The 27,165-nt window shown below is 36.5% G+C and overlaps 2 protein-coding genes across 9 annotated transcripts in view; one reads left to right on the top strand and one right to left on the bottom strand.

Annotated features, from left to right (window-relative positions):
* The window catches only part of LOC143292866 (rho GTPase-activating protein 44-like), a 48,817-nt gene extending 43,213 nt beyond the window's left edge, over positions 1 to 5,604 (top strand). For 7 of the 8 annotated variants that reach the window (XM_076603509.1, XM_076603508.1, XM_076603507.1 and 4 more), the window contains one exon: positions 1,144 to 5,604. In XM_076603509.1, coding sequence (XP_076459624.1) covers positions 1,144 to 1,163 — 20 coding nt within the window. In that variant the 3' untranslated portion in view covers positions 1,164 to 5,604. The remainder of the gene's footprint in view (positions 1 to 1,143) is intronic. The other variant, XR_013056691.1, reaches the window with a different exon arrangement.
* Positions 5,605 to 6,111: 507 nt separating this feature from the next.
* Positions 6,112 to 26,992, bottom strand: LOC143292865 (Golgi to ER traffic protein 4 homolog). Its single transcript, XM_076603502.1, has 9 exons — positions 26,885 to 26,992; positions 21,913 to 21,991; positions 20,870 to 20,951; positions 19,570 to 19,725; positions 18,918 to 19,056; positions 18,040 to 18,180; positions 16,905 to 16,980; positions 15,408 to 15,477; positions 6,112 to 14,351 (listed from the first exon to the last, which is right to left on the bottom strand). Exons 1-9 carry the CDS (start codon positions 26,989 to 26,991, stop codon positions 14,221 to 14,223), a joined length of 981 nt encoding a protein of 326 aa, XP_076459617.1. The 5' UTR covers position 26,992; the 3' UTR covers positions 6,112 to 14,220.
* Positions 26,993 to 27,165: the final 173 nt, after the last annotated feature.

Here is a 27,165-nt window from a genome sequence, read left to right as displayed (position 1 = left end):
ATGAATTTAGATTTACAGCTCTTTTCTTTAATATAAAAAAAAAAAAAAATTTTTTTTTTGAATGATTTGAACAATATTGGACATTCTGCCAATGTCCAGCACAATTTTGCCACAGATGAAAGACACATTTCATCATATCATTTAAAAAATATAACCAAGCCAGCTCCTTTTTAGAGCCACTTCCACATTTATCCCCCCCACGCCCCCCGCCCCCTCACCTCCGCCCCCCTCCCAAATCCTACTGTCACCAACTTTCCTGAAATCCTTTGAAAGGTCTTGCTTGACAGAGGTGATGTTTGCAACTTGTCTTTTTTTCTTTTCTTTGTGTGTGTGTGTGTGTGTAGGTGTGTGCATGCGTGTGTGCCAGTATTGATTTTAAAACATGCCATCATATGTGAAAGATAATTATTCAGATTTACATGATTAAATGAATTACTGTCTAAGGTTTAGTTCTCAGCATTTCTTTGCACACCCCCCTCCCCATCCCCCCACCCCCGGTCTTCTTATTCTGTCCTCCTCAGTCTCAGGTTTTGTTTTGCTTTGTGTTTTTTCTTTCCTTTTTTTTTTCTTATTATCTGTCATCTGTTTTGTGTGTACTGTTTCCTTTATTTTATATTTGTTTGCAGTTTTTCCTTCCTGAGATCTCAGCTGTAAGGCTTTTTGATGTTGAACTTGAACGTTAATTAAATAAATATTCTTTCTTCCTATTTGTTTTAGTTGTTTTCGTGAGCATTAGAGAGCATTGCTTTTGTTGTTTAGTTCAGTGCACATGTAGTGTAGAGATCAAGCATTAGTGATGTAAATAATCTTTTTCTACAGCAGTTATGTTTTCCACATCAGCTTTACTGAAGAATGCATGCATGCACTCTCACATGCGCACACACATACACACACACACACACTTTCTTGCCTTCCACATCCTCTTTTCCTTTCCTTTCTCTCTCCCTCTTCTCTCTTCTTTCTTCCTCTCTCTCTCTCTCCAGTTCTCTCCTGCCCCTTACCCCCCATGTCTTTCTGTGTCTTTTTCAGTCCTTTTGTTTTAATATACCACACTGCTGTGGATGTTTGGCCTGCAATTTCCAGTATTAAAAGATATAACAAATGACACTGTTGTTCACGATGCCATCATTTGCCTTGCTGCAGAGACAAAGGGAGAAAATTAGGTGAGAGTGCAGGAGTGAGTGAGCTTCACAGGATGACGCAGGCAGTAGTGTCCGGCCACAGACAGTGCAGCACACCGACTGGACGATGTCAACCACCCTGACCCGCACCTGGCATCCGTCTGGAGACACTTGACAATTACAGTCAGTGTAAAGCAACATGTTTTGTTCATTTGTGTGTGTCATTAGCCTTGCCGAAACCCTGCAGTTTTACCCTGAAATGGATGTGTTCTCTGATTTACATTTATTTTTGAAAACAGAAGTTTGAAGAGTTTTCTCTCTTCTCCATATTTACCCCAGTGAATAGATGTGGCATCCATCCATTCCTGTTGTTATTTTGGCACAGTGGAGAGGCATTGAACTTCCTTTGTTTTATTTTGTTTGGGGGATGAGGATGAAGGTGTGGGTTGGGGGGGGGGGGGGGTAGGGAGGTCGGGAGAGGAGGGTCAGAGGTGTGCTTTGAAGTGTGAGGGGCACAGTGGATGTGCACCTAAAAAAAACAAATTCTCTGTTGTTCTTTGGACCAATTAATTTGGATTTTGATGACATTTATGAGGATGGTTCTTGATGAGAATGTTAAGGTAGTTGTTGACCAGCAGTTTAAAAAGAAAAGAGGGTCAAGGCAGACATCTACTCGATTTTGGTCATGTATTAATCCAAGTTGCTCTTATAATTTTGTTGGCTTCAGTGGTAAATGTTTTCTTATCCTGATACTGCAGAAAATATTCTCAGCATTAGAAAAGAAGGGATTTTCAGTATGCCTTCATTACTGGGGTTTATTTTTTGTTGCATTTGTTGTTGTTGTTATTGATAAATCATTTTGAGTAAAAGGAACAGGTTCAAAATGAATTTAAAACAATAAAATGTTAGATAATAGAGATGGTTTGCAGACCCACTTTCATCTGAATTTCATTTAGGCTCCCCAGTTATTTTTAGCGAGAACCACGTGTGTGTGCAGATCTCCATTTCCTGTTTATTTTCCAGATCAGCGAAAGGCTAAAATTTCGTTATGAATATCGTTATTGTGATGAAAGGATTTTGAACAATTTCAGTGACTATTTTTTCAAGTTTACAAGATATATTTGGTTTTATAATTACACCCCTTATTTTCTTTGTCTTCATTGTTTACTTTGAAAGTGTTTCTTGTAACGTCTCCATTATATGTTCAAACTGATCCACTGATAACCTGTGCCGAAAAGTTGTCCAAACAAAGACAGTGTAAATTCAAAAAAGCTATTTACAGTGGTGGGCTGCCTATGATGTTATATCACCTACTTCTCGCTCTGCAAAGGTCCATCATGGAAGAAGGCTTGCAGCCCCTCCGTATTGTTCCCATACTCACAATCCCCAACATCTTCACTGTGTATTGCATTTTAGTGGCTTATTATCTTTGGCTCATGCTTGGGTTTACAGAAGCTTCCAGATATGCTTACCACCATGTAAAGCCATATCAGTTTTGCTGTGATATAGTTAGGGGTGATATAGTTTGGTTGAAATTTGATTTAGAATAGAAAGAAAGAAAAAAAATCCTCTCTCTCCTTCTTTTAAGGAAAGTTGATCAAGTTTACAGACAGTGATTGTAATTTTTCCCCTTGTGACTGAAATACATCAGACATGGGCACTGTGAGCAAAAGGGATTTTTTAAAAGTGTTAAGTTGAAAAGGAGGAAAAGATCTTGATTTACTTCAATGGAAATAAAAGTTCAAGGCCTGCAGACAGGAAAACAACTTTTCCAAACAAGGATAGGTGTTTCCAGTGCTATTCATACATTGTAACAAATCCTTTTTTTTTTCACAAACAAATGTGTAATAATAACATAGGAGGTATGTTTTCACAAACAAACATGTAATAATGATACAAGAAGTTTGTTTTCACAAACATGCAATAATAACACAAAAGGTTTGTTTTCACAGACATGTAATGATGATGCAAGGTTTGGTTTCAGATACAAACATGTAACATACAAGAGGTTTGTTTTAACAAACATGTAATAATGGTACAAGAGGTTTGTTTTAACAAACATGTAATACTGATACAAGAGGTTTGTTTTCACAAACATGCAATAATGATACAAGAGGTATGTTTTCACAAACATACAATGATACAAGAAGTGTGTTTTTACAAACAAACATGTAATAATGATACAAGAGGTGATGGAAATCAATTCTTTGGCGTTGGATCATGGGATATTCTTGTTACGTTGCCAAATCCTATTATTTTTTGTTTTTGTGATGTGCATATTAATGATGAAATAATACTTTGCTGAACATTGCACTTTATAGTCTGTGATTCATATCTTCCATATACTGTGCATATATGTTGGATGTTTGTGTGACTGTTTAATATGCCTTTAGTTTGTAAAGCTGATGTGACGTTAATGATAGTTTTTTTTGTTTTGTTGTTGTTTCCATTTTGAATTCCTATTCCATTCTATACCTCTTTGAATCAGCAACTTTTTGCTTCATGTGTGTGTGTGTGTGTGTGTGTGTGTGTGTGTGAACTGTGGAATCCAAGGTCACATTTATAGTTCCAGAACAAATGAATACAGATAATAAGGGTTGCATTGGAAGTACATTTTCTTCAACACCATAATTTCAATCTTCAGTTTTTTGTATGAAATGGTAACTATTATACACATGCAATACTCGCTTGGCTGAGCTTATGGTAAGTATGATCTCCACTGATAGAATATTTATGTTTTTTTAAAGTTAATCTTTCTCAGTATATTTTATGAGACTTGGATAATTTAAAGCCACTTCATCTATCAGATCAGTGGATGTTGGTCTCTCACGGAGTGGATAGGAATAGTTTTGAAGGATTCATGTCTCTGTTTCTTGGAAAAAAACCTAACAAATGCTGATAAGAGTTTGTTTCTTGGAAAAAACCCTAACAAATGCTGATAAGAGTTTCCCATTGTTACCTTTTCAAGAGTGTGTCCCTAAAACAAGAATAATTTCACATGTGCATAAATTCTCAGAATAATCAGTTTCCCAGGTGACTGGATAAACATCAAGAGAATGCTGGCATCATGATCATGTCAGTAGATTGATGTATGAACATGGCTCATGCTGGGTTTTTTTGGGTTTTTTACGGCAAAAACATTTGACTTTGTGTCTGCCACAGTTCATTTGTCTGGGGAAAAAAATAAAAAAGAAGAATGCTGTTCCAGTAATTCTCTTTCAGTCTCTGGTCTATTTTAACTTCTCAGAAACTGGTCAACTGATTTTGTACCTTCATGCATGGATACAGCAAGAGAAATCTTTTTTTTTTTTTTTTTTTTTTTTACATTTGATTAAAATTATTATTTTTATATCTACATCATTTTGTACTTCAGTCAATTATGACTAATGAAAACAAAGTCATGCTCTTTATCTAATTTTCACAGTTTGTATTTTGCCGTAGTATATATAAATATAATTCTTTGGGAGGTTTTCTGCTCTTTGCTTATTAATTTTTTAAGCAGCTCTTGTGAGAAAATATGTAATATATTGACAATTTTAGTTTTATTGTGTGTAGTTGTGATTTTGGATGTTTTAAAGTACTTGATTTGGAATTGTGAAGAAACATGTTCAAATATTGTGATTTTGGATATTGGGAATTATTTTTCTTCTGTTCTGCTTCCATTACATTCTGGTTTTTGATTAAAATTGTCTACACAATATGGAGCTGAAAAAGGTTTGGACCGGAGTTATTTTATTATTTATTGTGATATGTTTGGATTTTCCACTTCTTGGGCTTGAATTGTGACAGGAGAAAAGCTCAAGTGTTGGAAAGATTGGTTTTTCTGTGTTTAATTAACATCCTGTAAGCATTCGAATGAGTCTATTTCTGTTTTGTCGTACAATTCAGTTATTATTGTAGACTTCATGGTCATTGGAACCTAGATTTTAATATTCTTTGTAAGAAAACAAAACATGTTCATAATTAATGGTCAGAAAAACAACAAATGTATTTAGTGTATCTTGAATTGTAATATCCATTAATCCTTTTCTACTTCTTCTGATGAAAGTTGTAGAAAATGAGGTGGAGGTTGTGCCTACTTGCAAGGTGTTTTTGTTTTTTTTCCACAAGATAGATTATTGTATACATGTGTTGTGGTTTTACACTGGACAGTGAGCAAACATGAGAGCACCATGGGTTAAAAAAATCTTTAGTGGTTTCTTCCAGCACAGTAGTGGAACAGTTCCATGTTATGTGCTGTAGTACACATGGAACGGGTGATGTGATTTGGTTTACTGTGAAGGTCATCTGCTTCCAACAAGTTTCATACCATTGTTTTATATTTGTCACATAACTTTTTTCCAGCTTGCTTTTTTTTTTTTGTACTTGATTTGCCAATTGCTTCTGATATATTTTTTTTCACGAAGCAGAACATTGTTGAACACCATAAAGGATGTATGTTCATTTGTCAGAATGCTGCCAGTAAATTAAATTATTTCTTCTACTTGCATGTGGTTCTTCTTTTCTTGTGAAAGGTCACTGGAGTGGAGAAGTGTGTGTTTCCCAGGTGAGTGAGGTGTGTGTGTATTTGTGTGTGTGTGTGTGTGTGTGAACACTGGTGCAGGCTGTGGAAGGGAATGTCAGTATGGAGAAGATAGGGAAGAGGAATGGGCTGAGATGGTCATTGTTTTAATGCCAGTGGTATTTATGTATATTCAAGTGCAGTCAAAAGACACTTTCCATGACTGGTGCACAATCACAGTTTGCATGACTTTCATGTCTGTTAGAGGGTAAAAATCTGGTGTTTTATTACCCCTCTGAAAAAGTATGGTTTGTGTACACAAACACACACCCATACACACACTGCAAACAAGAGCTCAGTATAAGATTATTTCTTAAAAAAATAAAGGTGTGTGTGTGAGTGAATGTTTGTGGCTGCATATATGTGTGTATATGTGCATAATAAATACTATTTATGGCTTTACACTGACAAAACAACACTAACACTGACCTAGCTCATCAGTACTGCAGGCTGGTAGAAGTTTATTCAGAAAAAAAAAGATATAAAAACATCATTCAACTGGAAAAATAGTCGCAAAGTGACACAGAACAGCTGTTGTGGATCCATTCACTCATTCACAGGACTGCAGCTACTAAAGTCAGAACTTTACATATCCTCCATTTCCATAGACCTGTTTCATCATCCGTCTATCCTGTTCTTATTTTTCTTCTGATTGTTTTCATTTTTATCATTAGCGTACAATTACAAAATATATGAAAGACATCTTTGTCAAGACATCCCATTTTATTACACTGTTTCATTAATGAATATATAATGTCACTCAGACAAGCTTAACTTTGGATGAAAAAAAGTAAAAGTTTTTTTCCCATTCTATATTTTCCATTTAAAATGAAAATAATAATTTCATTTGAAAGAGGCTGGTTAGTTGGATGGTATGACACCTATCTATTCATAGAGAGTTGACTCAGTTACAAACGGAACCACCACTTAGACTACTGCTATAATTTTGTCTTAAAAAAAAAGAAAGAAAGAAAAGAATAAAATACAGAACCACTTAAAAATGCAAAGATTTTGACATTACACACAGCCTACAGCACAATATTTCTGTCATCTTTTTCAAATAATATCAAAAACATGTTTTTCTCACAATCTCAACCAGAGGATATAAATGGAAGATTTTTTTCTCTCTTTTTTGTTGTTAATTATCACAAACTGCATTCTGTGCTAACAACAAACTGGGGCTACATATACTGTGTGATGTCTTGTGAATCCAGAGACAAATTAAACTTCATAACTTCCCTTGCTCACAAATCATCTCCACTAATCTGTTCTTTTTATCTGGGGTGTATTCTGTGATTATTTGTTCCTTTCATCATTTCAGTGCTTGAATGGTGCAGTTCAACTTATATTAAAAAAAAAAAAAAGAAAAAAAAAGAAGAAAGAATAATGACAATAAGTAATGCAAAGTTAAATTTGCATTTACAAATGTACACAATATCAGTGTCATTTTTTCTGTCACTGACAAATATCACCACAATATATGAGTTCTAAAATAATGCTGGAATACGACCTAGCATTGTGTTTGAAAAACAAAACCAAAAAAAAACTATTTCATATAAATTCTCCTGTGCTCTGGTTATGAAAAAAGGTAAGTGTTGTTTTTTCTTCACTGTTTTACTTTAAAAAATGAATTTTTCAACTGATTTCAGTGAAGAAGGTGGACGAATATACACATTTTCTCTTCAAGGATTATGCTAATTCCTTGCTGTTATTGCATTATGAACAACATTATAAAACAAAAGCTAAAAAATGGAAAATAAAAAACAGAACAACAACAACAACAAAAAAACCCTTAAAACTTCACATCAACTGACATCCGACATGTAACATTGTTGCTTGTAAACCAAGTGACCACACAGGGCCATATCAGGATTGCCCAACTATATAAACATTCAACTATGTTAAACACATATCTGTCAGAACTATAGAAAAAAAACCCACTTGCAAAACAATAATTTATGACATACTATCTTAACCATTAAGCTCCATACCTTTTCTTCGCCACAGGCGACTTTGATCAACCTTTAGATGACATCAAAGGGCCATGTTAAAACGACCATGATCACATTGTAACAAAGCCTGACAGCTGCAACAGCAGCTGAGGTTCCAGGCCAAAAGAACAATGACTAACCTTCACCCCCTGACCAAGTTTGAAGCGAACAAGTCCACTGTGTTGCTTTCACATGAATCTGACTGTGTGACTGACTGTGTTGAGTCTTATGTATATGGTGCTGGGGAGTGTTTTTCACTCACATATGTGGTGGTGAAAGATATAAGGCAAATAAAGAATTGGCTGTGTTTATCATATTCAGATTGGAGTGGACTAGGGAGGCAGAAAAAGCAGACAACAGTGAAGGGAAAAAAGTAAGAAACAGAATTTCAAGGCAGGGATGCTATGTATACTGAAAGAACCCTGGCATCCCTTGAGGGGTCATCATCTCTTTGGGAATCTAAAATTCAAAGAATCTGTTGAACCTCAGTACTAGATGCAGCTGATCTCTGAGCAAAAGGATTGTTCCAAACACTTTTAACAACAATGTAACCTTCAGCTTGGTAACCTGTTTTCTCTGGCCTAACCACAGTGTTTATAAACCAAATGTGGATCCGCACAGAAGACGACCATCTCAATTCCATCTTTCAGTCTTGATATGCAACCAAGATTTATGAAAGATACCCTCAATAACAAATGAGAAAAACTGTTTTATATTAACCTACAGAGGAATATGCATTATTCCATGAATCTTGCTCTGCACTGATTTGACAATTCTGATAACAAAGAGGAGACGAGTGAACCACCACTGTCCACACTGAAAAGCCTGCAACCTTCAGTCTGGCATAACTGAATGCACAGAGAAAGCAACACCAAAAAGCATGAATATCAATCTGCTTCATTCAGTGCAATAAATATTAACACAAAATGTTAGTTTTTAATGGTAATGTGAACACAACAGTTCACTTTGAATATAAACATCTTAATTGATGTCATGACTAATGGTAATCTTTTTACTTTCAAACTATACCATGAACTCTTCTTAGCAATAATCCTGTGATTTCAAACACTCAATCAACTAACATGAGTATTATGATGAAACATTAAAAAAAAAAGGAAACAGAGCATAAGATTGTCTCTATCTTAGCTAGAGGTTGAGCAATGGAAATGAAAGTATGTATGAAATTCTGCAATAGTGAATGTATTAATGTGTAGGATGAAAACAATAAAAAAAACAACAACAACAACAACAAAAAGCTGGGTTTGAGTCAAAAAACAAACATTCTTGGTTTTTGAATTCTCACCAAAGCCACATGTGTCAGCTGACTGGGTTATCACTGTAAAGGAAACAAAAGTTTATTCAATAAGGCCATGGCCCTATTTGAAAGGGTGTTTACATATTTTGTGTGAACAGATTTGATAAGGATATAATCTTACTACATGTATGCTCAGACAAAGCTGTGTTCTGTTTGACCTATCACTGTAAAAGGTGGCTTAAAAAAATTTTTTTTTTAAATCTGTCTGTTTTAAAGACATCCTTATTCCCTAGCCTTTCACTGACTGCATTCTGAAGTTCACTAATGTATTCTTTGGCTCACTGTAGCTGTAGTAAAATCTTCATGGCTATGTGAAATTCTGCAGCATTTTCACTTGATGAAGCATAGCTCAGTATTACTCAGCTGACCCTAATGACCAGCCACATCTGCACCGTGGCAAAGCAGAATAACCAAGCCTTCAGCTGGATGGTTCTGAAAAAAAGTTCTATCACAACAGAGCACAACACATCTCCCCCTTTCAACCCAAACCACCTGCCCCCCACAACACATGGCAGAACACACAATCAGGCAAATAACATAAAATAAGCTGAAAGAAGACAAAAAGTCCACCACATCCTCTTTTTTTTTCTCTCTCTGTCTTTTACCCTTTAGTACACACATCACATCCAGACAAGAAAACCACACTACCGCAATTTGGGACAGAGAGATTAACAGCATTACTGCTGCATGACAGGAAAATCAAAGGAAGACCCTAGCATTTCAATTAAGCATAAAATGGGGGTTGATCAGTATTCAAACTATTTACAGAGATAATATCACAATGAATAAAACCTGTGGAACTGATCGCCCCACTTCCCGGCATTCCTTAATCAAAACACAGCACACACACATATAAACATACCTCACATTATCCAGTGTTATGTAATATCATGTCCACAATGTAGTGAATTCCATGCAAAGAGACAAAGATGGAAAAAGAGAAAGACAGTAAGATATTTAAGTGAGATGGGGTAAAGTCAACAGAAGTAAGCCAAGACATGGATGTAAACTTTCGTGTTTTCACATCACAAGGTGAAAGTAGTTGGCCAGTTACTCATTAAGTGTACAGGTCCTCACAAGTGTTCAAAGAGTTGATCATTAGCAGATTCAAATAACATATAAGTTCTACTTTTGGAAGCATGTTACCCATGTGACAGTTTTATTGCCACCAATGAAATAAAGTGTTCTGTGAGCGGTTAGTAAAACAGGTGGGCAAAGAACCACTGTGAAACCTAATCAGGCTAAATTTATTTTTCCATCTACATTTGGACAATGTACTATTCTTGACTGAATTACTGTACCTGCCGTTGGCCATCTTTCAAAATTGCATAATTTGGAAAGGGACAACGCAGTTAGAGCTTTTTATGGGTGTTCACCACTCCACCCCCCAATAAATGGCATAATGTTTTAATAATCATGGCCAAAAGGTTTCACTATACAGTAGTATCAAATGAACTGTTTCAACAAGTTCTAAAACAAAAAAAACAATAACAACTTAAGAATAACTGTCACAATAAGCAGAAAGTGTGGGCAATGTGAAATAATCAATCAACAAATCATCTGACACTTAAATTTCCCAATCCATCCCAAAATTACGGTGGAAAATACACATCAAAATAAAAACTAGGCATGGAAGATTGCCTAACCCCCATTTCATGGGGCTGAAAAGGTTAAAACTGCAAAAACAGCACTGGACAAATGGTATGATATGGACTCATCAAACAATACATGTCACAAGCATGGAACAAATGCAAAGTTTTCAAAGATAAAAGAAGTGACATGAGTTCCAAATGCAGACACCTAGCAACCAGATGATGAGAAACAGACACACAACACCACAAGAAAATTAACCAGTAAATAGATAAGAAGAGGCAGAAGTGTACTGATAAAGATTCACATCTTAAATGATTCATAACAATGTCCACAGTGCATATTATATCTCATCTGAATAATTACAAATGCATAGCTCTGCACAAGCACTGATGCAATGATTTACATAGAGAAAGTGGCAATGAGAAATACAACAACAACAACAGAATAAAAACAGAATCCATCTTGTCAAAAGTGTAGTGTATTGTCTTATATCCAAAGCTATTCCATCCATGAATGCAGCGAATAGAACACAAAACAAACCAAACAAAATATCTTACTCCACCACTTTCGAAAGAAAACATTCCCACATGACACACAAATAAGTTAGGATGCAATCTTTGTAAGAAACAAACTACAGTCGTGCCACCAAAACACCCAGTACCTTACAAGCATGAACAAAAAGATAACACACATACACATGTCACTGACCACATTCACAAAATAAACAAGACCAGTCGACTACGTTAGTCTGGACGCCAAAGGGCCGTTGTCAAAGAACAATCGTACCTGGGCAACTGAAGACAACTCAACAAACAAAAAATCAAACCACAAAACAAAATATCTATTAAAAAAACCCAAAAAAAACAACAACAAAAAAAAACAAAAACAAAAAAACCCCAACAAACATGTGTTTGTGCAAGTCTGCTGTAAACTGATGAATTCTGATTTTATGTGGTCTGCCCCAAATCTGTTGTCATGTAAAAAAAACACACCAAAAAACAAAAACAAAACAAAACAAAAAAAAACAAAAACAAAAAAACAAAAAAACACTACAGACCAGAATGACAAAAAAAGACACAGCAGGAATCAAGGGCATCATCAAGACATAATTTCCGAACATAAAAAAAAAGACCTCCAAAGATTAACTGGTAAAAACCAAAGCAACTTGCTTTTACTGTACACATTCTGTGTTTATTCCACTCTTTGTTCACTGCTTTACACAAATTCCTTAAAACTGAACTACTCTTTGCAGTATAGAATTAAAATCTAATTAATGCTTAACTGAATTTAGCTCATGTCTCAATCATAATGCCCACAACAGATAAGTTATCAAACTAATTTTTTGTTGAGCAGTGTGGCGAAAGTGTTTTGAAAGACTCAACAGAATACTGTTATCATTTTGTGTTGTAGAATAACAGTCACCAAGTTCCCAGTACTCTTCAACAGCATGTTGTTCTCTGCTGTTTTAAAATATTGTGATTCACAAAGACTGAATCATTCCATTCAATAATATATACATACAAATATGTACATGCAGTAGAAAAGAAAAGACATCAATGTTGATGAAACTCCACACAGAAATTACTGAAATATCTCACGTTTTACCACATACATATGCACAGGGTTGCAAGCGACCATGACGACAAACTTTTTTTTAAAAAGAAATACGAGTCTGCCAAAAAGCTCACACCACACAGTATTCATGAATATTTTGTTTAAAAAATTAGAAAATATTGAAGAAAGATGATTAGATGTAATAAACTGACATTTTTGTTTCAGATAACATAAACAACATCATTATAGAGAGTGCAATGTATGTACATCAACATCACAGCAAACTCCTGCTCACTGTCTGAAAAGGGCAGCCCTAAGAGTGGTCTTGTCTGGAGTTGTGTGCTGTACAATTCCAGTGAATCAGCAATTGATGCAGCCCACAAACATACATTAGCATTCTTTTTTGTGTGTGTGTGTTTAGTCATCCATGACCAAGTTTCACATTAACCCCATGTCAGCCATAGTCTGTGTTGGATAATTTTGCAGTGAAAGCTTCATACGAATAATGAAGAACAATCAAGAAGTAATAAGAGAAGTCATGCTGTTATTTGAAATTTTATTCTCCTTTTAACGCTCATTTATACTGAATGCTTATCCAGTTCACTGGATTATGCAATTAAAAAACAACAACAAACAACCTCTTTTCAACCATGTACTGTAACATTATATAAAGACATATTTAAATCACATCACAAGAAACAGAGTTTACAGAAAGACTCCAGTTCATTGCAATGTGGAGACAATTTGGTACCAGTGTTTTTGAAAACCTGATTTCTGGATATATCCAGATGTACATGAACTACAGTACACATTTAATCATCAATGTATTTACTGCCTGTTGTGCTCTCTGGCATGCAGTGGAGCAATGAAGAAACACCATTGTGCTGATCATTTTTTCCCCACTGTGACAGTTGCCAAAAACTTGACTTCCGGAACATAATTATGGGCAAACTTGTACCTCCTTACACTCAAACATCATCATGTGTATCTGTCATTTTTATTTATTAGTTATTTTGTCCCCCTTTGGTGATGGCCAAAAACCTAATACCTGCAATTAGGATTTATACCACTGTACACACAGTAAAACTCATCTGTGTTTATCACCTTCCCTCATGCTGACTGCCATATAGTAAAAAGCATAATGAACTTGTAAAAAGCATAATGAACTTGTGGCCTTTCCTTACATACACAGGGTGGTTGCCTAAGAATTGCAGAAAAGCTTAACATACAGTAATGATCCTTCTGTCTGTGATAAGATTGTAAATAATGATTCCCTATCTATGAAGATTGTAAAATATCATGCTGACATGAAACAGCAGTCATTCATATCATTTTTTGAGCATCAGGGGGAATGTGTAGCATGTGTGATATGCACATATGCAGTGGTGTATTTGAATGTGCGATCAATTTAAAGTGTATTGTTTCTGTCTGATTGGTGAAATCCTTAAATGCAAAATAAAACCTGGTAGCTGAAAGTCAGACTTGTCACAGACTGCAGTCAGTCTTTCTTTCTTTCATGTAAATAGCCCTGAGTGCTTGGATTGGATGGGGGATATACAAATGTATATTATTATTATTATCATCATTATAATTCTGAATTACTTTTACTGACAAAACAAAGGCAGGGTTTAACACATCCAACCCTATCTCTCCACAAACACATACACCATAAAGACACCTTCCTGAAATCCAAAATACACAACACATAACACACCATAACTGACTGACTGACCTGGGAAGGATTACCTTAAAGCTAACAACAGGAACATTTATGGGCAGAATTCATGGGTAGAAAAACATCTAAAAGAAAAAGAAATCTGTGTTGTGGTTAATCAAGTTTGGTCAAGGAGCTGAGAAAGAAAGCAAAGAAAAACATATACTGAGACTGATACAATACCTGAATGGAAAATGATGGGAGAAAATTTCCAACAAGAAAGGAAGAATAAAACCATGACAAGAAAGGAGGGGTGGGGGGTGACTGGCCATGTCAGTTCACTCCATGTCATTGCTTGTTCTCTCAGCATGTTGCCTCCACAACTTCCGACAGAGAGAAGTAACTGGCTGGAAGCCCTGCCATCTCTGCATTCAATCAAGGTCAATGAGTTTTTCTGGGCGTGTGCACTGCGAGTGTGAGGAGCTGGCAATGCTGGGGGTGGAGGGGGAGGGGCTGTCGTCGTCGTCCAGACCATCTCCCAGTATGTTCTGCAGAATGTTTCCTGAAATCAAATCGCCCATCAAGATCGCTCTGTTATTGTTCATGTCTGTTCAAATACCCTATTTAAAAATGTTTATTTTATTTTAAAGGTCAAAGGTCGCAAAGCCTTTTACGTCATTGAAAGCAGTGCTCACAGACTGGACTCTGATTGAACAAGTTAATGAAATGGGACTTTACAACAGTGTACTGTCAACAAGGCTGTAAGCTGAAAATTACAGTATACTTTTTCACATGCTTTGATCACTGACCACTGTTGACAGGCCACTACTGACCACTACCCAAAAGTGTATGATGAAACAGGTATAGACCTGGGGGAACTTAGACCTACTGGAATATAGATCTGAGGGAATTTACAACTGGAATATAGACCTGTGTATATAGAAACGGGGAACATAAACATGCCCCCAGAATCTCTACAATAAAGCTGAAAGGCATGCGGAGGGTCAAGGGTAGGGGTAGGGATGGAAGCTGTGGGCAAAGTGAGGTGGGAGAGGGTGAAGGGACAAGCAAGGCATTGGGGGTGGGAAGGTTGGTGGCTTGGAATCTTCGGAGGAGAACACAAACAAAAAAAACAACAAAAAAACAACCCACCAACCAACCAAACAAAACCCTTTCAACCAAAAAATAAAGCCACAGGTAAATAAATAAACTAACAATGCAATATGATAGTGTTTTCTCTTTAAAGACAACAGCCCAAATCTGATATGAATAGAACTGTGACAACAATCAGTTGATCTGGTGTAAAACAATTCAACACAACAGAATGTATGCAATAAATACAATTATGTTATATATGATCAGGCATAACAACACACTTTGTTCTCAATAACAGGCTCAGATTACATGAAATAAATACACCATATAATGCCCAATAAAGCAGAAAAACAAAGAAGTGGTTTGCTATCACAGAAAAGGCTCAAAATACTTCTACACCTATAGTAAATGCAACAACATACAGTGTAACAATACCTTATGTAATCAAGAAAGACTCACTCTACCTTAAACAGTGAAAAGAGATACAAGCAGTGAGACAGACAGACATAATCAGTCAACTCACCAAAAAAGCCTTGAGAAACAGGAGGAGGGGGTGGAAGACCAAAAAACAGTTGGCCAATTTTGTCCAAATACTGAAACAAATAGGGCAATGACATCCAGTGGCATCATTCCCTATTCCCAGTCATCAACCATGTTGGAGAGAAAAAGGAACAATAAAAACCAAGAGGGGATATGGGGCAAGGAATGTTGTCGCTTTGAAAGGCACATATCTAACACCCAAACTGTTAGAATGAAAGATTTATCTCAAACAAAAGATAAATATAAAGAAGATATGAGTAAATGTTCATTAAAATGTTTTACACTCAAATACTGTTTCAGACAAAAGGCAGAAGAACCATGAACAATCTCTAAAGTCAAGCAACCACACTCCCTCAACAATTCCTACATGTGTTCAAGATTTCTTTTGTGTTTTACACAAAAATACTGTTTCAGACAAAAGGCACATGAACCACAAACTTTCTCTAAATTCATTCATGCACACTCCCTCAAAAACACCCAAAATTGTTCAAGACTTCTATATGTTCAAGTGTAATGAAGCAAACCTTCTGACAATAAAATCACCTTATGCTCACTGCTGTCATGCTAAGTTAAACATATATCCCTCCTTCCCCTTACTCTTTTCCCTCCCGCCTTTCTTCCTGAATGCGGCGCAACAGCCAAATGGTTAGAGCGCTGGACTTTCAATCTGAAGATCGTGGGTTCGAATCTTGGTGATGGTGCCTGGTGGGTAATGGGTGGAGATTTTTCTGATCTCCCAGGTCAACATATGTGCAGACCTTCTAGTGCCTGAACCCCCTTCATGTGTATACGCATGCAGAAGATCAAATATGCATGTTGAAGATCCTGTAATCCATGTCTGGGTTTGGTGGGTTATGGAAACAAGAACATACCCAGCATGCACACCCCTGAAAATGGAGTATGGCTGCCTGCATGGTGGGGTAGATAAACAAAACGGTCATACATGTAAAATGTTATATGTCTGTTTGAGTGTGTATGTGTATGTGCCTGAAATCTTACTGAATGACACAGGAAACGAATGATGAGCGCTCAGTGGCAGTCATCAGTCGGCTCTACCCAGGTAGTCAGCCTTTTGTGCAAATGACCCCGTGTTTGTAAAGCGCTTAGAGCTTGGTCTCTGACCGAGGATAGGCACTATATAAGTATCCACATCAATCAATCAGTCAATGTTAAATTCATTCTTTCCATTCTTTATTTGTGGGGTGTGTGTGTGTGTGTGTGTGTGTGTGTGTGTGTGTGTGTGTGTGTGTGTGTGTTCCATGGAAATTAGTACAAACAAAACAACATGGAATAATAACTTAATATGTCGTGTTCTGCATGCCATCAGCCTCACTTTTCATGAACAGAGTAAATGATCTAAAAATCTCTAGACAAATTTTCAGCAACAGAGTGAGTGGATATAAAAATCTGTAAATAAACAAGCACATGGCACATAAACACAATGACAACATTTCATACATATTCTAATCAGCAAACCCACCTCTCTATAACTGGGATCTCGTTCAAGCGAAGGCTGGTATTTCTCACACAGGATTGTGAATACAGCTATTTTCCCTCTGATTAACAAACAAAAAGTAAATTATTAAAAATAAAAAAAGGAAATGCACATCAGTAGTAATCTGTGATTTTATAATTCTGCTTACCAGTCAGCTGAAACAACAAAAACCATCACATGGTTATAAATACACGTGTGGGGGTGATATCCAGATGTTGAATTGCCCATGCTGCCCATGTTGCATGGGATTAAACATTTTCTAAAGCACATTAAAGAAGCAAAGGTAGGAAGTAACTTACCCATACCTGAATCAATAAAATAATTACAAAAAGAAGGTATTATGTGATTTGCATTATCAAACTGAAAACAGATTTACCGTTTATCATCACTGTCATCATTGGCTTGTGCCAAACAAGCTGTGTACTGTTTCCAATGAAGAAGTATACAAGGTAGCTCACATCCACCTTCATTTCTCTTTTTGATGACCATGATTTTCCAGCTAGAGTGCTCTGACAAAAGCAGTCTTGCTGAATGGGCAACAATAACAAATTCCTGAATGTCTAGGTGCCCTTGAAATGCTGTGTACTTGTATTTGTTTTTGTATTTGTATTTCTTTTTATCACAACAGATTTCTCTGTGTGAAATTCGGGCTGCTCTCCCCGGGGAGAGCAAGTAACTACACTACAGCGCCATCCCCCCCTTTTTTTTTGTATTTTTTCCTGTGTGCAGTTTTATTTGTTTTTCCTATCCAAGTGGATTTTTCTACAGAATTTTGCCAGGAACAACCCTTTTGTTGCCGTGGGTTCTTTTATGTGCGCTAAGTGCATGCTGCACACAGGACCTCGATTTATCGTCTCATCCGTATGACTAGCGTCCAGACCACCACTCAAGGTCTAGTGGAGGGGGAGAAAAAAACCAAAACAACTTGCATTCTTACTTGCATTCACATACGCAAATAACAATAATAATGTGGGTACAAACACGACTAGGCGTATGTCCAACATGCACTCAATTTTCAATCTGGGTTTAAAACTCTGATGACCTGCATTCTGATTTGCACAAACCACAATGCTACACTGGCTGGCTGTGCCATTAACATTGAATGTGATGTCAAACTCACCCCTCTACAGCTAGGAGAAGGAACCATATAAAGTTGAGCAGAGGTAACATGTAGGGTGGTCCTGCCTTGATTGCCGGGTGGTTGGATGTATAGGCTTTGAAACAGCTGGAGGCCGTGGTCTTGTTCTTAAGGCACAGGTACCTTCACAGACAATCATTTAAGGGTGGAAATACTTCTTTTCCAATTTGCCAGGTCAACGTGTGTGGAGACCTGCTTGTCCATATTCCTCTTTGACTGTATAACCATGTTTAAGATCAAATACTCACATTATAACTTATCTTATGGAATCCATGTCAGCATTTAGTGAGATAATATGTTGATATACTCAGCATGTGTACCTCCGGAAACCTAGTATGTTTGCCTAAATAGTGAGATAGAAATGTTCAGACAACATGTAAAAGCCCATATCTATATGTATGAGGGGACTTTGGAGATGGGACCCAAGAAGAAGACATTAATGGTAATCCTATTTGAACAGCAGGAGTCACATTTAGGCATTCTTAGGAGTATGAACCAAAATATTTTAGGGGTAAAACTGATTTCAGAAACTCACAGCAAGTCATTGAATTTATACTGTTGTTACTGTATAAAATTTGACAAATTATTTAGCTTTGAAAATCAAAGATTCATTCCCCTCCCCCTCCATAATATGCAACATTATCTCAGCTCTTTGAGTGCTGAATATGAATGGTATCTGTTGACAGCCTCAGAACCAGTGCTTTAACCCACAAGGAGCTACAACTGGGATCACAGCCAGGAGCCTAAGATTGGAAGTCCAACACACAAACTATTGTTCCACTGACCCCAACAATTCCTTTTATAATCAATAAAGTATATCATATCTTGTATCATATAAATGTAAAACAGTCTGTACTTACTGCAACACTGCCTGGGTGATGAAAAGATCCACCTCAGATGGGTAGCCCCTGGCTGTGTGGTATTCCAGTAGCATGGATGCACATCCTTCTCCATCTTCAGAATGAATGTAATGGTATCTAGCCTGGGAGTAGTTGTGTTCTGGGAAAAATTGACATTTGTCAGTGGATGAAATGAACTGACAATACCAAGGGGCAATCACAGTGGGGGGAGGGGGGCGGGGAGTGTGTTCAACTTGACTGGGCCAGTATAAGCATTTGTTGCTTATTTTGTAACCTTCATTTCATTTAGGAGAGTATTTGTTGGACACACACACACACACACATGTAACATTCAATTAAATAAATGTATCCAAAAAAAAAGAAGAAAAGAAGATAATGTATAGATTTTTGTTCCTGTGATCCAAACAGAAAATTCATCTGTGAAAAAAAGAGTTAAAAAAAAAAAAAAAAAAAAAAAAAAAAAAATCAAACATTCATCCAAGCTGAAGAAATATTTCCAACCCTCATTCAGCTCCTGGCTACAAACAAATCCAAGCATCAACCAGACATCTTGACAGAACACAAACCAGAGAAATCCAAATATTCCTACCACAGTGTCACTACAACCACACACTGACTGACTAACTACTGAGTAACTAGACAGTCCAGCTACCTTGCCAGAAGACGCCACCAAATTTCTGGTGCAGGGTGGGGTGTCCCCTGTTGTTGGACTGGTCCACAGTCACTGTCCACTTGATAGCACGGCTGATGTATGGGGGACGCTCCGGGCAGTCAGGGTCCATCTTCTCAAATAGATGGGCCACACGATCTTCACCAAAAATACAGCAACAGATAGAATTATCATATATAAACACTAATGTGTTGATATCATAATTTTTGTTGTTGTTTGTTTTTGTTTCAGATTATAAACATTTACAATAAAAGCCATGCTAAAGTATCTTTACCTTGCCTTGAAGTGGTAAGTCTTACTTCTTGAAATGAATGTAACAATAAACTTGCCTTATTTTAACAGGTCAGAAACGGAGCCCACTGTTTCAAAACCAAGACTACTCCATTATCATTAACTACAGTCACTGTTAAATTAAAAAGAAGAAAACCTGACAGTCAAAAGTAGAAATCTGTTTGAAAATTATTCTCATAACTGTGACATTACCTGTTGATATGGTTACAGACTAACAAGGAAAAAAAAGGCAATTTAACCCCTTGACTGATGAATCTGGGTGAAATGAGATCAGCATGGCAAGAGTATGAAAGGCAGTCACTGCTGTTTATATCAGCAATAGATTTATTTCACTGAAAAAAAACAGTAATGCTATCTCAGAGGAAGAAGTTAATTAAAATACAGAATGGTGACTGACACCCCGACCAGTAAGCTCAGTCATATTAGTGAAGAGATAATATCCCTTCCCTGTTAACTGTACTTGTCAGCTGCAGTCAAGGGATAAGCATCATTTCAATTCATTACATGTCAAAAACAGAATGTCTTTGAAGTTTATCTGTAATTTTGTTACTGGGCTCTTTCTTGGGGACTTTTCTTTTATGTTGTATCTTACATCTATCTATCTATCTATCTATCTCAGTATCTGTCAGTATTTCTCTCCCTAGTATGTGACTTGCTTGTGTGGTAATCAAGTCAAACTCTACTGATACTGACTGCTTTTGTTTGAAAGTATTCAAAAAGACCTTGTTAATATGTTAGTACCAGTGTTACATAGCATTGTGCAGTACTGCCAGTGGTACCTGATGCTGACCAGCCTAAATTCCCCAACACTATTTCATTTCCATCATTTTCGCAAAAATAAAACAAAAAGCAGTACAGTATGGTGACCAACCTACACTTCACATACCCCTGAGCACGTCACCAGGCAGTGAAAACAACCCTCCAAATGGTTTCAATATCATTTTCCAATTTACATCCAGCACTACACCAAGCCACGGTGAAGGTGACTTACCAATAGTTTCAGTGGTGACAGGACTGCAGGATTTCTCCAAGGTGTCTACCAGCAGTAAGCTCAGGTCAGCTCCACTTCCATACTGCCCAAACATTTAACTAACATGTTGTATAATGTACCGGTACTATGTCTAGATTGTACATTGCCAAAATAATATTGGTATAATCTTGCTATTGTCCTTTGTAAAATATTTACTTTCTTGTTACTTACACCTTAAATTACTAATATTCAATATAAACAAACAGCATCACTAGTCTTCTGTCTAACAATGAAAGCCGTTTACACCCAATTTCGGTATATCTAGATAGGGACTCAGTTTCAGAAAACTGAAGAAAGTTACCATTCAGTGGAAATATTTCACAAAGTGTTGGTATCATGCATAACATAACACAAATATATCACTTTTTTATACCAGAACTTTGTAAATTCTATATGGATTATTTCACCATGAAATAAGCAAAACTGAATGGATAAAACAATGAAAACTTCACTTTATAAACTTTAACAAATGTAACAAAATCACATTCACTTCAGAATCATTCTTTCCCCAGTTCAGATTATATTTCTAACCTTCCCCCCACTCAACATTAGCTACAATTGTTCTTTTACTGTTTATTTGTATAGAGCACTATGTATGGGTGAGATAATATGGATAAAGGACAACAAAATACAACTTTTCTTTTTATTAACAAGTGTATTTTTCTCCGTCGACACATGACTTTTTAAGGCACAGAGTGTACAGTGCACGTGGAAATGTTTCAAAGTTCAATGTGCACTGACAAACTGAATCAATGCTAATCCAATAACAGAATTAAAACACACAGTGTTAATACGTTAATGTATACCATGAAAAACTCAAAATACATGTCTGAAGAGAATGAATGGTAGATATTTTCCTTCAAACTTGACCTTAAAGGCCTTGAGAACAGTTGATGCAGTACCAGAAAACCATTTGAACTATGGATCTGTCATAAATTTCATTTGATGTCCAAAATAAACCATTCTAAATCAAAATGATTAACTTTGTGTGATGTCAAACAAACCTGGTTGTGGTTAAGAAGTGTCAATGCCCCTCTGTACAGCAAATCAATGGCTTCCACATACTTCTGCTGACCATTGTACCTGGCAGAAAAGAAAAATAACACAAAGATTGGTAAAGACTGATTCACCAGCAACACAGAAACACAAGTGTGTGGGAAAGGGGCTTGAACATGGGAGAGAGAGAGAGAATGTGAGAGTGAGCAGTGTGTGTGTGTGTGTGTGTGTGTGTGTGTGTGGTGTGTGTGTGTGTGTGTGTGTGTGTGTGTGTGTGTGTCTGTTTCTTAAGGACATTAATGATTAAGTTCTGTTCTTTTTGACATGCAGGAAAACCAATAATCCAGAGATCTACTCTGATGGGTAATGTTGATAATGTACAATGCTTCATCAAACATAAGAACAGTCATCATTGTCATTTCAGAGATAATTCATTTGGGCAATTCAATTTATTTTTTCATTATCTATCTATCTAGATGAGTAGATCTATCCTTGACACTGGACACCAACTGCAAAAACAATGCACTTAACTCTCCTCACATCCCAGCCTTCCATACACTTTTCTGCCATGTTACGGTTAAGTGCATGTCCATTCAATAAATTGTACAACCCCCCCCTTTGCCTATTACTAGTAATACTACTCATTTTTGACTCACTTGTTTAAGCAAAGTGAGTCTATGTTATAACCCTGTGTTCGGTTATCTGTGTATCCACATATATATGTATGTGTGTATGTGTGTGTATGTGTGTGTGTGTGTGTGTGTGTGTGTGTGTGGGCATGCATGTACACTCATTTTCTCTGGAAAAACTTGTCTGCCAACACCAAATTTTGATTAAACAATATGAAACATAGTAGGAAAAAATCTTTATAGTCATACCAATAATAGGTTGAAAGTCTTCTGGATTCATCTGTATTCCTCGATCATTAACAGTTTATCATATTCAAGACTAGATCCAAAAAATAATAATACACCTGTTGTCGGAACATATGTTTGGTTAGAAGATTGCATAATTTTCTTGTTCACAATTAAAAGAAAAGAAATACAAATTCTGGACAGAACACATACAATGACACTAAGCATGTTCACCATCCATGTGTTTGCTGCATATGAATATTCTAAAGTGGATATTGAATTAACTAGAATGAACATAAAGAAAACATGCGGGGTCTCCACTTTTCTGTTAAACAGAGGTTGCAGCTCAAATGCTTTTGCGTTGTTTAATATGTCATTTTAACGAGTTGAGTGCCTGTAAGACATCAGCTGACGTCCTGCAAGAAATGTTGCCATAGTGTCTATAAGACGTCCACTGACGTTTTGATTTTTCCTTCACTTGAGTTTGGTTCAGTGCACATAAACAGAACAGTTAGTTTAACGTGTCTGGGTTATAAAAATACTGTTTAAATGAGCATACGTCAGGTAGGTGAGTCCTTTCTTCTGGATAATGCTTTGCTAACTGGACCATGTGGAACATGCGTGGAAAGGGGTTGCATTATATATATAAAAAAAGAAATGGCGTTGAAAACTTTGTCCAGTAAAGAAAGTAGCCCCAGCCTGATTAACACAACTGTGCAAGCTGTGCTTATGATTATGGACATATGATAGAGAAGGATCTCTCTTGTCTGATGATTGGTTTGAACATGAAAATGAATGACAACGATAGTGATGAAACTGACAGCCTATCTATAATGCAAGTTCAGTCCATCCATCCAATCAGACAGCATTTTTGAACAGCTAACAATAACTGGCAGAATACGTGCAGTGAGCATTGGAAGAGGTGTAGGAGAGGGAAGGACTGATTTAAGACGATAAGCCGAATGCCAGCCAGATGGTGTGGAAGTGGGCGTGAATTCAGTGAATTATCATTTCAATGCATATCGCTGGAAACAGACAACTGCCAATGCTCCACGATTTTCATGAAAAGCAGGGTTGGAAGTGCAGAGGACATAAAAGAAGTGCTTTTAGTTTTAACACGTTTTGTCAATGAATCAGATGGCCGACTTGTTTGAAAATGAAGCAATGGATGAACAGCAGACACTTTAATCGACCCACGTGCAGCCTAGATGGAGTGTCATAAAAGAACTTCACCCTCCAGCTTGAGAATGCTCTTAGCTGTCAAAAAGCTTGCTGTCTCAGTTTCTGAGAACGTGATTGTATAATCTATTGTATGGTATGGTATGGTATTGTATTACTTTTTTTTTGTCACAACAGATTTCTCTGTGTGAAATTCGGGCTGCTCTCCCCAGGAAGAGCGCGTTGCTACACTGAGAGCGCCACCCCCATTTTTTTTTCTTTTTTTTTCTCGTAATTTCCCTGCCTGCAGTTTTTTTTGTTTGTTCGTTTTTTTTTTATAATTAATTTTTACTATTGAAGTGGATTCTTCTACAGAATTTTGCCAGGAACAACCCTTTTGTTGCAGTGGGTTCTTTTATGTGCTCTAACTGCATGCTGCACACGGGACCTCAGTTTATCATCTCATCTCAATGATTTTTTATATTGACCATAACCATGTTTGTTATTGTTACAGTCATTCACTTACATGTCTACATGAGTTGTGATTTTATACACTTTTAACCTGTTTTAATTTCTTGTACGGGTATAATCTGACAATAAGCATACTATTTCTAGCTGCATTTTGTTTGCTTTCTTTGTTAATGCCATTCTGTGGAGGTGGAAATACATACTTTTTTGTTGCACAAAAATTATCATATTGACTTTATGGCTGAATCTACAATAAAACTGATTGGGAAAAAAGCCCAGATTCAGAATCTACATATATTCATTTTCCTTCACAAATATGTTTATATTCTTACTGTATCTCCCATAGTTTTTGTACTAGATAAAAAATATATAAAAAATTTAAAAAACAAACAAACCAAATCCTCAAACTTCCCTGGCAAGGGGACAGCACTTTTTTTTTTATACTAAAATTCTTTGGCATCTGAACTGGTTAAAGAAATAATTTTAGCAGTTGGTTCAATGGAATTGGAAAAGATTTATTTTGTTTGGAAAGTACAGTGGGGCATCAAAACATAAGGTAAATTTTGGGCCACATCTTTTATAAATCGAACAAAAGGTATCAAAATGTAATAAAAGTAGAGAAAATGATATTTTATTCATACGTCTATTGTATCAATTGGTTGAGACTGTGAGAGTACAAATATCTGTGACCTATTTTTGGCACCAACCCTCATTCAGACCAGAAGCAAAAGTTGGCAAACTTTTGCTATGCAGCTGTTTGGAGAGTGAAGGGTATCCCACTTTGGGCGTTCAGAGTCACTGACACTCCATCACACACACAAAAAAGAAAACATTCAGTGATTCACACGAAAAATACAAAGGCTGTTAAATTTTCTGATATATTTTTCAATTCAATGTATGCAGTATTGCACAAGTTTGCTATGGTGAAGTGAAAATGATAAAAATATGGTCTGTCAGCCATTGTTTTACAATAATAATAATAAATAATAATACTATTAATGATATTTATATAGTGCTGAATCTTGTGCAGAGACAAAGCACTTTCGCACTAGTCATTCACACACATGCTTAACTCTAAAAACTGGATTAACTGAACACAAGAAAGAGGCAGGGAAGGGAGGCTATCTTGGGAAGAGGTGGGTTTAGAAGCCAGACTTGACAAAGCGTAAGAGGAAGTTCATTCCAATTACAAGGTCCAGAGACAGAGAAAGAACAGCAGCCAACAGTGAAGCATTTAAATCTGGGTATATGCATAAAATGAGAAGATCTGAAGCCAATCGTAAAGAGTGAGATGGAGTGTAGAGGTGAAGACAGTCACAGAGATAGGAAGGGGCAGATTTGTGAATACAATTATAACACAGAGTGCATATTACAGTATTATGCATAGTGGCATGACCAACCTAATTAAAGTCTGTATGAAAGATTAATCAAAGTAAAATATATTCCACTTGCAGCTTGTTATTTTCAATACTTATTTGGACTATAAATGACATTACTTTGTTCATTGGTATAACTGCAGACACATTTTCCATTTCTGTTTATTGCAAAGTTCTTTCTTTTTTTCCAAAGCAGATTTGGTTGATCTTATCAAGTTATATGGATCACTACACACATTGACACCTCTTTGAAACTGAAACTGAAAGTGTGTTTTGCTAATGTAAGCCCTGATTCAGTGATTATATATATATAAATGTATAGAACTGGCAGTAATTTTTCAATCTGTTTTGATTTGTTATTTTCATAATTTTGTGTTATTCTATTAGGTATTAACTATTTTCCTTCACTTTCTTTACCGATCTGATCTGTTTTTGTTGCTTGTTTTCTTTTTGTTTACACACACACACACACACATGAATTTCCTCAGCAGAGAATGAGGTCTGCAACAAAAAGCAGTGAACCCAATAAGAGGCACAATACATACTATTTACCATCACATGCTTCCAGTGTGTTCAAGCATGGTCAGATGGCCTGGCTGGGGTGATTTAATCAAATTAATGGCAACCTGAACAGACACTGCAAACTTGAAATAAAACCTTGCTGTGGGACATGTGGAATTTTCTCCTGAAAATGCTGATGCTGAAGCAGTTTCACTACATGTAACGATTACTTTTCAACGCTTTTATTTCTTAACCAACTTCACATGCTCCTCCAACCGTACCATTCCACCATATCAGGCTTTTGCACTCGTCACGGACACAATCAACAGGATGGTTATCCTGTCGTCTCGTGTAACCTGGTTTTCGTCCATATTATAATAAGATCCTTCCAATGCGAAGGAAAAACTGATCAAGTTACAAATGAAGGCAAAACAACTCTGTCACTAGTGTCAATAATAACAACAGTCCATGCTGAAGAGAACAGGTTTGTCAGTGGTGACATCGATTGTCAAAAGTCAGTTGCACAGTGAGACGTGCCTGCCACGCATGACGAACAGTGATAAAAAATATTTTTAAAAAGCTCACTTAACTATTTCTGAAAGACACACAGAAAGGCCTCTCACCTAAAATACAAGGTCCTTATCATTTGATGAGCTTCGTAGAAATTCCCAGCTTCTATGCATCCTTCACACTTTGCGAGGACGCGTTCGATGCCTCTGGAAGAAGCCATGTTACACATCAAAACCGATTACGGATATATTATTTCTGAAGAATTGACAATTTGGGAACCTATCTTTTTGTCGTAATACAGTATAGTTTTGACAAAATATATTTTGAGACATGCACATTAGCATCTCTCTCTCTCTCTCTCTCTCTCTCTCTCTCTCTCTCTCTAAGTAAGTAA

The sequence above is a fragment of the Babylonia areolata genome, chromosome 18, assembly GCF_041734735.1.
Source record: "Babylonia areolata isolate BAREFJ2019XMU chromosome 18, ASM4173473v1, whole genome shotgun sequence".
In the NCBI taxonomy this organism is placed as follows: domain Eukaryota; kingdom Metazoa; phylum Mollusca; class Gastropoda; order Neogastropoda; family Buccinidae; genus Babylonia; species Babylonia areolata.
The sequence above is the reverse complement of the archived record's forward strand: the minus strand, read 5'-3'. Positions and strand labels throughout refer to the sequence as shown.